The sequence below is a fragment of the Aspergillus alliaceus genome (assembly GCF_009176365.1).
Source record: "Aspergillus alliaceus strain CBS 536.65 unplaced genomic scaffold BDW43scaffold_5, whole genome shotgun sequence".
In the NCBI taxonomy this organism is placed as follows: Eukaryota; Fungi; Ascomycota; class Eurotiomycetes; order Eurotiales; family Aspergillaceae; genus Aspergillus; species Aspergillus alliaceus.
This window is the reverse complement of record NW_022474688.1, coordinates 1-12,305: the sequence shown is the minus strand read 5'-3', so window position 1 is coordinate 12,305 and position 12,305 is coordinate 1. Positions and strand designations below refer to the sequence as shown.

The 12,305-nt window shown below is 47.1% G+C and overlaps 3 protein-coding genes across 3 annotated transcripts; 1 reads left to right on the top strand and 2 right to left on the bottom strand.

The window, feature by feature from the left end:
• Positions 1-694: 694 nt before the first annotated feature.
• On the bottom strand, positions 695-1,927 carry BDW43DRAFT_321832 (uncharacterized protein; the record flags this gene model as incomplete). The annotated part of the gene is made up of 3 exons (XM_032049420.1): positions 1,673-1,927; positions 1,056-1,614; positions 695-981 (listed from the first exon to the last, which is right to left on the bottom strand). Exons 1-3 carry the CDS (start codon positions 1,853-1,855, stop codon positions 695-697), a joined length of 1,029 nt encoding a protein of 342 aa, XP_031904294.1. The 5' UTR covers positions 1,856-1,927.
• A 2,176-nt stretch (positions 1,928-4,103) lies between these two features.
• On the bottom strand, positions 4,104-5,185 carry BDW43DRAFT_263448 (uncharacterized protein). The gene is made up of 2 exons (XM_032040551.1): positions 5,040-5,185; positions 4,104-4,978 (listed from the first exon to the last, which is right to left on the bottom strand). Exon 2 carries the CDS (start codon positions 4,858-4,860, stop codon positions 4,441-4,443), a length of 420 nt encoding a protein of 139 aa, XP_031904293.1. The 5' UTR covers positions 4,861-4,978; positions 5,040-5,185; the 3' UTR covers positions 4,104-4,440.
• A 5,973-nt stretch (positions 5,186-11,158) lies between these two features.
• On the top strand, positions 11,159-12,109 carry BDW43DRAFT_263444 (putative Cu-dependent DNA-binding protein). The gene is made up of 2 exons (XM_032040550.1): positions 11,159-11,414; positions 11,482-12,109. The coding sequence occupies exons 1-2, from the start codon at positions 11,339-11,341 to the stop codon at positions 11,793-11,795; spliced, it is 390 nt and encodes a 129-aa protein (XP_031904292.1). The 5' UTR covers positions 11,159-11,338; the 3' UTR covers positions 11,796-12,109.
• The last annotated feature ends 196 nt before the right edge of the window (positions 12,110-12,305 follow it).

The following is a 12,305-nucleotide window of genomic DNA, read 5'->3' as shown; positions in this document are numbered from 1 at the left end:
CGGGCATGAGTCAAGCTTTGCCGATTCGAACTTTCCCGCAAATTCATGGCTGGGACGTGGAGAGTAGAGTTAGACTATTTATGAGTGGAGATCCAGTTAAGTTTGCATCTTGGATGTTTGGAATGCGTGAAGGAGGCTATATTTGCCTATTGCGAAGTGATAGGATTGTGATTACTGCACTACTAAATTCATCCTGCCCGATAATTCATGTAAAGAAGATAATGAAAAATGGAATAGGTCTAGGTCTTCTTTTCAAGTGAACGGTAAATGCCTAGTGAGGAATGAAAACAAATCGACAATTTTTGAGCTTTTATACCCTAGAATCCTTCATTGGACCAGATCATGCAAGGTTGGCGTATAACCGGCCGCGCTGAGGTCAGCTCACTGTCTCCCCCTTCTTCATTTCAATTTGGCGTTTAAGGCTGGCAAGGACAAGTACGGGATGAGATCAGAATAAACAGATTACTATCGTCTAAGGTGCCTAGTACGCAAAAAAGTTAGATCAAGAATAATCTTTAAGAAGCTTAAATTTCACTCCGAAAACCAAGGTATTCCAGCCCATATCCAAAGAGCAAACCAAATCCCCAAGCCTCAAGACAGGAAGAAACCAAACCCTTTCTAGTTCAATCATACATACACAAGCGAATCCAAACAAGAAGCCTAAGGCGTAAACCACTAAGCCACCAAACTCATATCAGACAGCCGTCGTCACCACATTAGCCGGCGTCTTAACCTCGCACAGCGCAACAGTATCAGAGGTAAGATCCGCATACGACAAACTCGAGGTCCCCTCCTCGTGGTTGCTCCACTTACTCCCTGACTTCTTATTCCCCGACACCTTCGCATCATGGAAGCTATTCGTCACCGGCGCAGGCTTCTCCTTCTTGGGCCGGAATGCGGGAACGCAGGCGGGGATACATGCGGCGATGATGCCGATGTTTACCTCTAGGATCGAAACGATGGCGATATTTGTTATGGCGTCTTGGTGGTGATTAATTAGTTAGTTAATGAATGAATAGTGAAGTGAGACAGAAACTACGGGTGAGGAAACGTACATGGCATATCCGGGGCAGTCAGCGACTCTGTGTAGACGTTTCGCAGAGCGTTTGAGATGGTGGCGATGAGACCCAGGCTAAGCAGGCCGCAGATTAGGGTTTTGCGGCCACGTTTGATCTTCACATCCCACAAGATGATGACAGGGGCTGATGTTAGGCAGAGGTCGACGACAATGGTGAAGCCGGAGTGGATGTAGGCTACGCCGTAGACGGATTTGGGGGGAAGGCAGATGCCGGGTGCTTCTGGAGTCCATAATTTGTATAATGGGATGCAGGCGACTGCGAGGATGACCACTGCGCCAATAGTGGCTAGTGTCATAAAGAACATAAGCCATGCTAAGGCCCAGCGGATAGCCCGGTTACTTCGGATTCGGAGGATGTAGAGGCTGATGGAGTACTTGGTTACCAGAGCGCAGATGACGTTGATCATCTGGTACATTGTGTTGATTTTGACCATTTGGAGCACGTCGCGCACAGGGTCTTTGAGGTAGATGACATGTCGGCCCATGCCTAGGTTACATTCGAGCTGGATAGTTACCAAGCCGGCCAGAAGGGCCATCTGTGCAGTATTTAGCTTCGTCGTGGCTGGGATGAGATGATATTGGAAAGGAGAATACCCATGCGATCACAATACATGTATCGTCCCATCCCCAGTTTTTGGTTAGATGAAGACGGACCCATGCGCGCAATGCCACAAGAGCTAGGGCAATTACCGCGAGGATGTAGTATTCTGCCAAAAGGCCGGCAGTTGAGCGATGGTCTGGTGGGAGTGGTATCTGTTGGTTGGGCGCAGAATCCATCCTGTCGTTGCTGCGTGGAAGACCCAAAAACGAAAGAGACAAATATATATAGACATTTCATGCAGAAAGGGCATCCACGTTCGAAGAGTCCAGGTAAGAAGCTAACTGTTAACAACGAAGTTCGATCTAATATCATTACATGCATGATGCACGAACCAGTATAACAAAGAAGCAGCAGGCCAACGTCACCCAAGTATGACCGTTGCATTCGAATTACGCCCAAATCGACACAAGTGTCTGTAACCCCAATTCTCATGTAATTATAACATGACGCCAATGGCAGCTAAGAATGGGGGACGAGTAGCTCTAGATCACTGGTGGGGTCGTTCACCTCGTGCGATCGAGTCTGTCCTACTTTTCCTTTGTTTCCCGTTTCTTTGCCTCGGACGCCCGAAGATTTTCATAAAAAACCCAAGCAATCGGCAGAGGCACCTTCAATAATCCTCGTACCCCCCCCCCCTTCATGCACGTACACTCCCCGTTGACTACTGTCGCACATCAGACAAAGCCGTTTTGGACTCATCGTGACATTTATATCTGCACTACCCCAGTTATGCGCCTCGAGTAACGAAGGCTGGCTAAAGTTGTGGAAATTGTTGATACTTAGGGAGATCCTTTTAACAGTAGGTTTTAAGAAGCTGAATATGCGTCGTTGAAAGGATCGAGTACGTTTTATGTCTACTAATCCGTAGTGATAAGTGTATGTTACCGAGGAAGGGCAGGGCTTACTGGTGGGTAATCGTGTCGAGTTCAATCTCTTCTACCAAGCCAACGATATTATAGCTGTCCCTTCCATACCAAGCAGTTAATAGCAAGGTGATGTTAGAGAGACTGGCCCCTGACCTCGATCATGAGTCAGGCAGTGTATCCCACAAATCTCTCTTCCGAGCGCATGGCCGTTGGTACTAAGCCCAAGGGAAGAAATCTGACTATTATTGGCTTCAGCATGGGTGTGCTCTATCAAAAAGCCTAGACAGGTAGATGGATAGATTGAACAGGTGAAAACTGCGCTCAAAGTTACTTTTAGTGATCATTCGTGTTACCCTCCCATCATTCTAGACCGGGCTTTTCAAATTGTAGTTCGCATGGGATCCATTTTCACCGCGGCGTTACAGAATAATGGCAGACCGCCCCATACATAGTGATAAAAGTTACTAGTCGCATTATTGTCGGTGGCTGCTGGGGTTGCAGTGGCCACAGAATTGTGGATCGGACTGTTGTTCGTGAGATCAGCTCAACGGCACTCAAGTGGCAATCCCTATTCATTGACCGGAAGAGCTATCATTTTGAATAAAACCACACGGTAGATCAAAATATTTGTAATTAGGGGTGTCATTTGCCTAAAGGATTTAGAAACTTCCACGCGGGGCTTGCCAACATCACAGCGCCTCGTAGGACAAAAAATCTCTCTACGCTGAGAAGTTTTCAGCTATGTATGACTACCTTAGTTTCAGGAATAGAGTGAGCCAAGGGGCCCTTTGAAACATTTTCGGTCATCAGCTATTTGGTGGACTTTTCACAAAAGGCAACACCCGTCGCTCACTGATCACTAATGCGGCTGAAAAGGAGCCCTGCAGCAGACGACAAAAGATTGCCTGGGGTGTGAGTACTCAGCTAATCCTTTAGCTAGGCAGAGAGGTCATAGCTAAGTGCATCTCAAGTAGCTTTGAGCCAGAGAGAAATGGCAACACACCATATATAATCCCAGGTCAATCACGGTCATATTCATGGGAGTTTCGCTGCCTTTGATGTTGAGCTCATCACCAGCTCAGCAACTGTCTCGGGTCATTGATATACACGAAAGGTTGATCCTCTGGTATTCCTATCTGTTTCCGCCACATATTCTCGTCACATTCTTTTCTCTCTGGCCGCATGCTAGCACTGTATTTGTTGCCTCATCTTCCATGCTGCATCAGTAGATTGGTGACGACTTAGAAGTAAAGCACAATGTGTGACCTAATCCTTGTCCATTCTAATTATTACGTTTCCCCTTACTCTCTGGATGAGCTGCAAGGTACATAAAGTCAAACGAAACCTTTACATCTCTTCCATATATCATGTCCCTTCTCGGTCGGTATAATGTCCCCCAAATAATCCCTCGCCTTGATAATCCAGGCAAAAAGCACAATAATCACCGACTTAACGGCACCCAATACTTTCTCCTCCCCTCCTCCGTATCCGCGTCCCTAAACCTCTCAATCCCATCCACCACCCCGTCCTCGCCCACCTTCCCATCCCCATCCTCCACTCTCTCCGCCCAAATCAACAACACCTTAAGCAACTGCACCTCCTGCAAATCTGTAAACCCATTATACCCAGACTATTACAGATCCGTATCACTACCATTAGGCCCAGTACCTCGTACCACTCCTCCAACCCAACCACGCCTCTAACCACGCATCCACATTCATCTGCTGCTCATCGCTCACACATGCCCTCCCTTTCTCCCCGACTTTAAACGGTAGGAGCAGCTGACAACTATTGGAAAAGACGCGGTTCGTGCGGCAGTCAATAGCTGATATGTATAGACCTGTGGGTGCTTGGAGTTTCAGGTCTAGGTGATGATAGCCGGGGAAGATCTCTTCCTATTCCATTTTCGCCGTCTGTGCTGAATATGGGCGCTGGTCTATGGTTCGGATAGTCATGGTATCCAAATGAGGAGGGGAGGTATGGTTGTTGGAGGAATTCTGCGGGGCTAAGGAGTCGATTCCCGGGGCGATGTAGCGGAAGGGGATGTGTATTGTTGAGATTGCTTTGAGAAAGTTATGGATGAATGTGCCTAGGGGTATTTGGGCTAAGCCTAGTGTACTTGGGTTTACCGAGGGAGACAAGTGGGCTGGTTGTCTGGACTCGATGGCCGTTATGAGTCGTTGCAAGGCAGATACGGCCTTTTCCACGTCAACTGTGGTATAGGGCCGCAGAACCCATGGTTGACATTGTGTCTGGCAGTACTGATCAAGTTGGTTGTACTTATGGATGGTTGTGACCTTGCCCTCGTCGATCATGTTGAGATATGCGGAGAGGATGACTTCTAGGGGCTTGAAGCCCCATCCGTGGTCGCACTTCGGGGTTTGGTCGTCTGTGTGAGCTATAAATGCTGCGAGGGATAGTTCTTGGTCGAATCTATTTTCAGTTAGAGGTTGCTTGATTTATGACGAGGGTATGGGTTATGCACTATGCCTACCCCGTCTCGGTTATTGAAACTATTGTGTCGATAGAGCCAGACAAATCGTCGAGGGTATCGGTACTTGGCCCATGTCTCGAAGAAGAAGCAGGGTTAAAATAGGTCCCTAAGCTAGTAAACGAAATTAGGTTCACCGAATTTGTTTTGCGGTAGGATGTGGGCGAGTTTCAAGAAGAGAGGTCAGCGTTTAGGTCTTTGACTAGTTCTTCTGATGGAATTTGATACTCCCACCATGATGTAGTTGGGGTTTTCTCTGGACCTTGTCTATCGTCTGTTAGTGCGATGCGACAGGTTTCATTGTGCTGAGCAGAACAGCGCTCATAGTCTAGGCGATCAAGGTATCAAGGTGGGTTCGCCGCCGTGACACGGTTCTCTCTAGACATTTTAACAAGACCTAGCAACGGACGTGGTTGAAACTATGATAAGGGGGTGTCAGGGCATGTAAATACATTTCAGTAAAAGGACGCCTTGGCGATATTATATTATATAAGCCGTTGATATAACCTTGTGACAAAAAGAAAAAGTTGGTTTAACACATTCAAGCTTTATTAGCTTGTTCTTCCAACCGGGACAATTTCTGCAGAAATTGTGTAATCTGGTCAATAGGATGGATCGAATACTCTCGCATGATACATTCGAACATTGCCCAGGCAATACTTTTGCGGACTCTATCGTGAGCACGTCTTCCACGCTCTCTCCAGTAGCGTTCAGGTGGAACAAGTTGCGAGCCAGGACTGGGGTGATCAATATTGTCCCTTGCACCACAAAGCCCATTAGGGTAAGTCGACAATTGAGGTTTTCAGACCGTTTGACTGGTAGACCCCAAACAAAGCCTTGGTGCCAATCTCCCCGCTGGCCCCGACACTTCACCTAGGCCGAAAACTCTGAGAACGAGCAGGAAGAATCCTAGATAATACTCAGCTGCACTACCATAGTATCCCGTGCAACCTGGAGATATATGAGCAATCACCCGCTAATCGCAACGGCAAGCACTATCTCAGGCACGATGAATCTGATACTCTCCACTTGAATGGAGACCCGGCTTCTTTACTTTAAAAAACAAAATTAGTTTCGAGCGCGTCCAGTCTACTATAGAATACCGTATAGTCAGGCCTTCCAGAGAAATAGCCCCATTCACCGGCTGACCCCTGCAACTGGCCTTTGTAGACCGTCTCATACGGGAGGTTTAGCTCTTCTGCTCCTGGCATGGAGTTCATTGCTTCCGATAACCTGGGGCTGCTTGCTTTGTCGATGCAGCAAAAAACTACCCTGGTATATTCGAACCCAATATTCCTGAGGCCCATATCCAAATAGTACAAGATATGGGACACAAAGTCAAGATGATTAACACGTCAACCACGGTCCGAGATTTTGCCTCATTATCAGGAATCCTCGTCGCCACCCTGTCAAGCTTAACCAGGAGTTCGTTATTATATCCATAAGCGACAGCCTCTCCGAGGTGCTCGACCTCCCACAGATCGTACACATTTATGGCCATATGTCTAGCCTCGTTCCCCCAACTACATTCTCAAGATATGCACCGACCATATCCAGGCATCGTTTGGATTTCACCCTGTAGCCTGAGCTGCTGAAAGTATATTCCATAATGATGCTGATTAGCAGGATGTTCCTGTCGATTCTGTATTAATCTCAGAACTTTGGTGTCCATAGTCCGACGGTACAGGCAATGATTCGTAGACATCTTTGGTTCAATTACTGGGTTATCTGAGCCTAGTCACTACAAATAAACGCAGTACCACGTGGTTCCGAGATAGACTCAAGTTGCAAGGACAGGGGAAAAAAAACTGTAGTAATATCAAATTGGCTCTGTGTCAGTTCACAAGGCATGTAACCCCTCAAATGTCGAATCGTGAGACTGTGGGCAACTCTTAGATTTAGTTTTCCGCTCCGCGAAACTAACGCATGCCTCAAATAGATTAGCCGGGGTTAATTCTATAGATTCCGAATGAACTCACTGGATGTTGGCGTCCGGATATTCCCTGGCCCATGCAAGTCTCTGAGCCACGTTTGGCATTTAGATCCTGCGGATTATAGTGATAAGTGCAATGTTGGCGCTAGATAATCAAGATGATTTTGCGGGACAGAATTTTGTAGTTGGTCGTCGGTGACAGCCATGTATGCTTGACCATATTCTCAGTGATACCCCTCTCCACGTTATCCGTCAACAGCTGCATCCGCTTGTTGGGCAGGTTTACTTGCGCGCGTTAGGTTATTCGTTAAATGAAATACGAAAAGAAGTTGGGAACTGGGTAGTTTATCCAAATCTTGTCCAGCCACTCGGACAATAGTAGGTGTGTAGTGATACCAGGGTATTGATAACAAGCAGTTAAAGATCTAGTTGAACTGGTGAGTTGAAGCATTCTGAGCCCTCTCTCTCTATTGCTTGACGTTGATAATTTGCTCATTGTAGCTTTGGGAATTGCAATAAAATAAACCGTGTTGACAGCCTGTCTAGAAATATCCAATTGCCTATTAGAATATAGTACCCCCAATAGACAGGAAAGAAATTCTAACTGGCTCTCCGTAGCTAGGTGATCGGCGCTTTGGGAGCCCTAGTGGGTCTTATAATATGATTCTGATCAAAACTAGCGGTTCCTTTTAGCTCATGATCATTGAGTATAACGTAAACCTAGGGTTTAGCATGGGAGTTTGCCGTCAATGGGATTGACTCGTGCTGATCGTTACCCAGTGTTGGGCCTTGTGGTCTTCCGTAGGTACTGATCGCCTGTCGGTCATTTAAGGCGACCGATCTTTAGACCCTATTCATTCGTCACCAATACTTCTATCTGGATCAAGCCTTGACACATTCTCTTGCTGTAAACAGAGTATCTGGACTTCCTAAGTCTTAGGCTCTAGGATTCCCGAATAGTCGTGAGAGAGTTTTGGGAAAGCAGTCGAATGCTGCTATATTTTCTGGACTTGTCGGGGTTTGGTCTGGTGGAGAAACCGTCAAGTCTACATAATTGGAGATATTAGCCATCTCCCTCAGTTCTTGTATAAGGCATACTCAGTACGTACCTGCGATGAGCCCGCAGAACGCAGGTTAAAAGCAGGGCGCCAAAGGCGCCCAAAACAACCAGACAAACTGTGCCGATGATTGTGTACATAGCCCACTATTTGGGCCCGAGGCCCGCAGGTAACGCATAGGACATGCACGACATCCCTAAGAAGGGGTGAATTGAGGTGCTCGGTAGGGTGACGGTCATTGTGACTAGCTTCTTGTGCTTTTTTAGAGCTCTTTCTTGGTAAAGATCAATTCGTAGTGGTAATACGTTTGAGATTATTGTCTTATCGTCCCTGGGAAGGGATTAACTGGGATGCTTGATCGGGTGACGTCCATTGTGACTAGCGTCTCGTAACTTTGAAAAGTTCTTTGTTGGTAAAGAGTAATGTGCAGTGGTAAGGCTTTTGATATTATTGTTCTGTGTATAAGGTCATTCTGTTTCTCTTATACTATTGTGGCCATCTACATCTCTTCCAGTCAGAGATCTGACATGAATTCTCGGATCCATTAGTGGATCTCCTACTCTATCAGTCCACGTGAATATAGTCTTCCGATCGCCCACTTATTTATTCCCTATATTTGAGAATAATAAGATGCGACACTCTTCCAAACTTCACACGTCAATATATACACCTTTGGAGCTCCAATTCAAGAGCCACAAGCACACCGAAAGATGAATAGCAGTCCGGCCGTAAATACGTTTGCTCTAAGATTCATCCCAGGGCCAAGGGGAGGTGGTGGAACTATATTTCCGGTAGCCACTACACCCGTACAATACTAATAGATAACGTAGTATCCTAAGACCTTTAAGTTGAATAGACACTCGTATGTTCGGTGGTTCATCATGTTCCGTGATATAGCGCCTGTAGCGCGAATAGCGCATGAGTACGAAATCGTCCAGCACAATTCCCTTGCCTGTACTTAATGCGGGGTCGTTATCATGGGAAGGAGCTCTACGAATGACGCCGGTGGTGCCATCGTTCATCCCTTAAAGATGATGACGCTGTGAATGGCACTGGTTGGAGTAAAGCTCGTGTTTTAATTGGGGATGTGATAAAGAGGGTGTTCCCTTGGACACGGGGGGGGTTGGGGTCACTTTTAATATGACTCCAATAGCGTTGCAGCCGAGGTTGGAGGAGACAAATGTAATCCCGAACACCTGCGGCCCTCACGCACACTACGGAGTACAACAAGTCCCTCATCATTTATCGCTACGTCACTTTTGGGGGGGGGGGGGGGGGAGGAGGGGGTTATTACGGTCTCTTGGCACTCATGAGGTCGTCTGATGTTGCACTTATTAAGAGATTGATGTGCGCTCGCTCTCCCTGTGACTAAGGAAGCCCTAATTCTGTGAAGATTTGATAGCACGTGTATTAGTTTCTCAGCTGGATCGTCCCCCACAACCACCATTTTGATAAGGAATTATTAATTAGTCAAAGGTTGATCAGTTTAGAACTCGACGAAGAGTTAGGTAATATCGTCCTCGTAAATATTATGTCAAGTTGAGTACAAAGATGACTCGCTGACTCTGACAGCAAAGTCTTCAAGTGCGTTGAAGAGAGAAGCAATATCCAACCTTGTCCAGATAAATGCAATGTCCTCCGCAGAAGAACGTGGAAACGACTCCAAAAAGGCCGGCGAAGGGGGCCATCTTGTAAATTAAAGAGTAAGATCAGCATGCAGTAGGTAAGTAAATACTACGCTCCCACGAGCAACACATGCCTAGTTAAGAACCGTGCACCGCACGTTGTCTCAAATGCTCCGAACCTAATCTAACCCAGGAGATCCACGACTAAGGAGCAATCGAATGGGACGCAAGCGAATAAAATGCCTCATGCATCTCATGCTGTCGCCGTCGAGGCACCTGCCTATTTAGCTTAGCAGCCTTAGCGTAGCTTAGCTGAACTACGGCTTGATTTTAAATCCTACGGTGAAGCTATAGGGAGATGGAGCTGATGGAGCCAGGAGCCGAATGAACAAATAATCACTCATAGAGATCCCAAGCTGCTGCGCCACGAAAAGGGTCCGGATTGGCTCGAGCTTAAGCTTCGAAGGGTCCCTTTTTGTGATTGAAGTGCAGTTTTTGCATTTTGAAGCGAGGAAAGAAAAAACGGGGAGGAGAAAGAAGGTTAAGGTGCCAAGCTGCTCAGCCACCTCCATTGACTGTGGTGATTTTTCTTCATTTTTCTTTTCTTTTTGTCTACCGTTTGTGGCAAGCGAGATGTGAGTGGTTTGCATCTGATCATCTGACGTTGCTTTTTCGCGTAAAGCCCTTTCTTTACGTACAGAAGGATTGGTTCTGTTGTATTCTCCAAGTCTTAGGAAATTTGTAGCTCTCTACGGATAATGCCCAATTTGATAGAATTGTATTACAGGGCTCTTACATTTTTATAGAAGAACATGTTTTAGAGTTTTCGAAGAGTAGAAGAAGAGAAAACAAATTTCTTCTTTTTTCTTAAAAAAAAAACAAAAAGGGGAAAGGGAAAAAAAAAAAAAAAAAAAAAAAGAAAAAAAAGAAAAAAAAAAAAAAAAAAAAAGAGCTTGAGGAAGAGAAGCTCCAAAGCATGAGCCACCAGTTGCCCCGAGCGTCCCTTCTCAATTTCTTGACGTGCCGATTCGAATATCTCAAACAGCCCACGACTCATAATTTAGTATTTAGTAAAACGCCGTCCCGTCGAGGGAACTATTGAATAATAATAATACCCATACTAATCCAGAAAGACGCGGTTCCAGTCCAGGCAGCAAGATTGCCCATTCTTCCGACCAGAGACACACAATCCCAAGGGGGTAAGCCGGCCGGCGTCGAACGAAGGCGGAATGTATGAGGGAATTTGCTGCACCATTCCCTTTGCCGCTCCAGCTAGCACGGATGAGGAATGTATGTGCCTTGTAATCTCTCTCTTGCCTCAGTCTCGTAGTGTCTCGTAGTAACGGTTAGAAAAAGTGAGAGAGGGAAAATCCCGCATACTAACGGACAATGTCTGGCCGATTCCATCCATGCAGCGATCTCAACTCTACTTAGTGCAAGCCCGGGTGTGTACCTTAACGACCGCGATGTCACGGTTGTGGCTGTGGTGTATGGTTTTTGGCAACAGCTTTTGCGGCTTTCCTCCTTTTAACTTTTTTTTTTATTTTATTTTTTTTTCTGCCCTTCCCTTCCCTTGCCTTTTTGGACCTTGTCCCTCTTTTCCTTTTCCCAGACCGTCTTTCTCATGTATAAATTCCACCCTCACCCATCCACCATGCTCGTAGATCCGCTCAGACTTCAAAAGGGATGCTCATCGACGGCGAAAAGTGGGCCTGCGAAGCTTGCGTCCGCGGCCACCGTGTGACGACCTGCAAACATCATGGTGTGTCCCTCGCTCTCACCCCCCTAACCAACTAACCTAGCTTGCTTCTAACCATATCTACATCCAGATCGACCACTAATCCGCATCAACCGAAAAGGCCGTCCCTTTTCCACCTGCTCCGTATGCAACAACACCCCTTGTCCAACACCAGAAGAGCACTCCAAGCTCAAACGCGAGGCCGAGGCCAAATCCTCTTCAAAAGTACAATATGACCGAGGCACCACCATTTTACCTCCACATCTCAAATACCACATAAGCCACCACCATACCACCACGTATAAAATTATGCTATACTCTGTTAGGCTGATGTTGGGTTACTTTTTGAGTGCGCGTTTCAGAGAGGTGCCGCCAGAGTGTCGTCCCGTTCTCCTACCGTTTTAGTCCCCATCGCGCCCAGACCGTCGCAGTCGCCCCCGGCCGGGTCCCAGAGTCAGGGTAGGGCTGAGCCATCTACCCCGGGCATGCTGCCGCAGCAGCGGCAGCAGCCGCGGGAGTTTGTTTTGGGGTCGTCGGGGTGCGAGCAGCAGGCGGCGTTTGGGGGGTTGCCGTTTACGTGTGCGTCGTTTGGGGGCCCCGCGTTGTGTTCGATGGTTGATATCCCCGGGTCGATGGCGATGGTGAGTCCGTTGGAGGCAGATCCGACGGGGCGATTGTTGTTTGGGGATGGGGGTTTTGTGGATGGGGGGTTTACGTTGGAGGATTTGGATGTGGGGGCGTTGGAGAGGGAGGTTATGCAAGAGGATTGGTCGTGGTTGTCAGAGGAGGCTCTCTAACATTTGTGGTGCGGGGGACTCGCGCGGAGGAAAGGAAAAGCAAAGGGTTTATGATGATGTTTTAACGATGATGAGTGATGATCTTGGTGTTTTTCTAGCTTTGGGTTAAGGAGGGGGG

What these genes read in the sequence shown, in the direction of transcription:
- BDW43DRAFT_263448 (XM_032040551.1), bottom strand. Translation starts at nt 4,860, where the DNA reads ATGATCGACGAGGGCAAGGTCACAACCATCCATAAGTACAACCAACTT.
- BDW43DRAFT_263444 (XM_032040550.1), top strand. Translation starts at nt 11,339, where the DNA reads ATGCTCATCGACGGCGAAAAGTGGGCCTGCGAAGCTTGCGTCCGCGGC. An exon ending in GACGACCTGCAAACATCATG is followed by an intron (nt 11,415 to 11,481) that starts GTGTGTCCCTCG and finishes ATCTACATCCAG; the next exon opens with ATCGACCACTAATCCGCATC.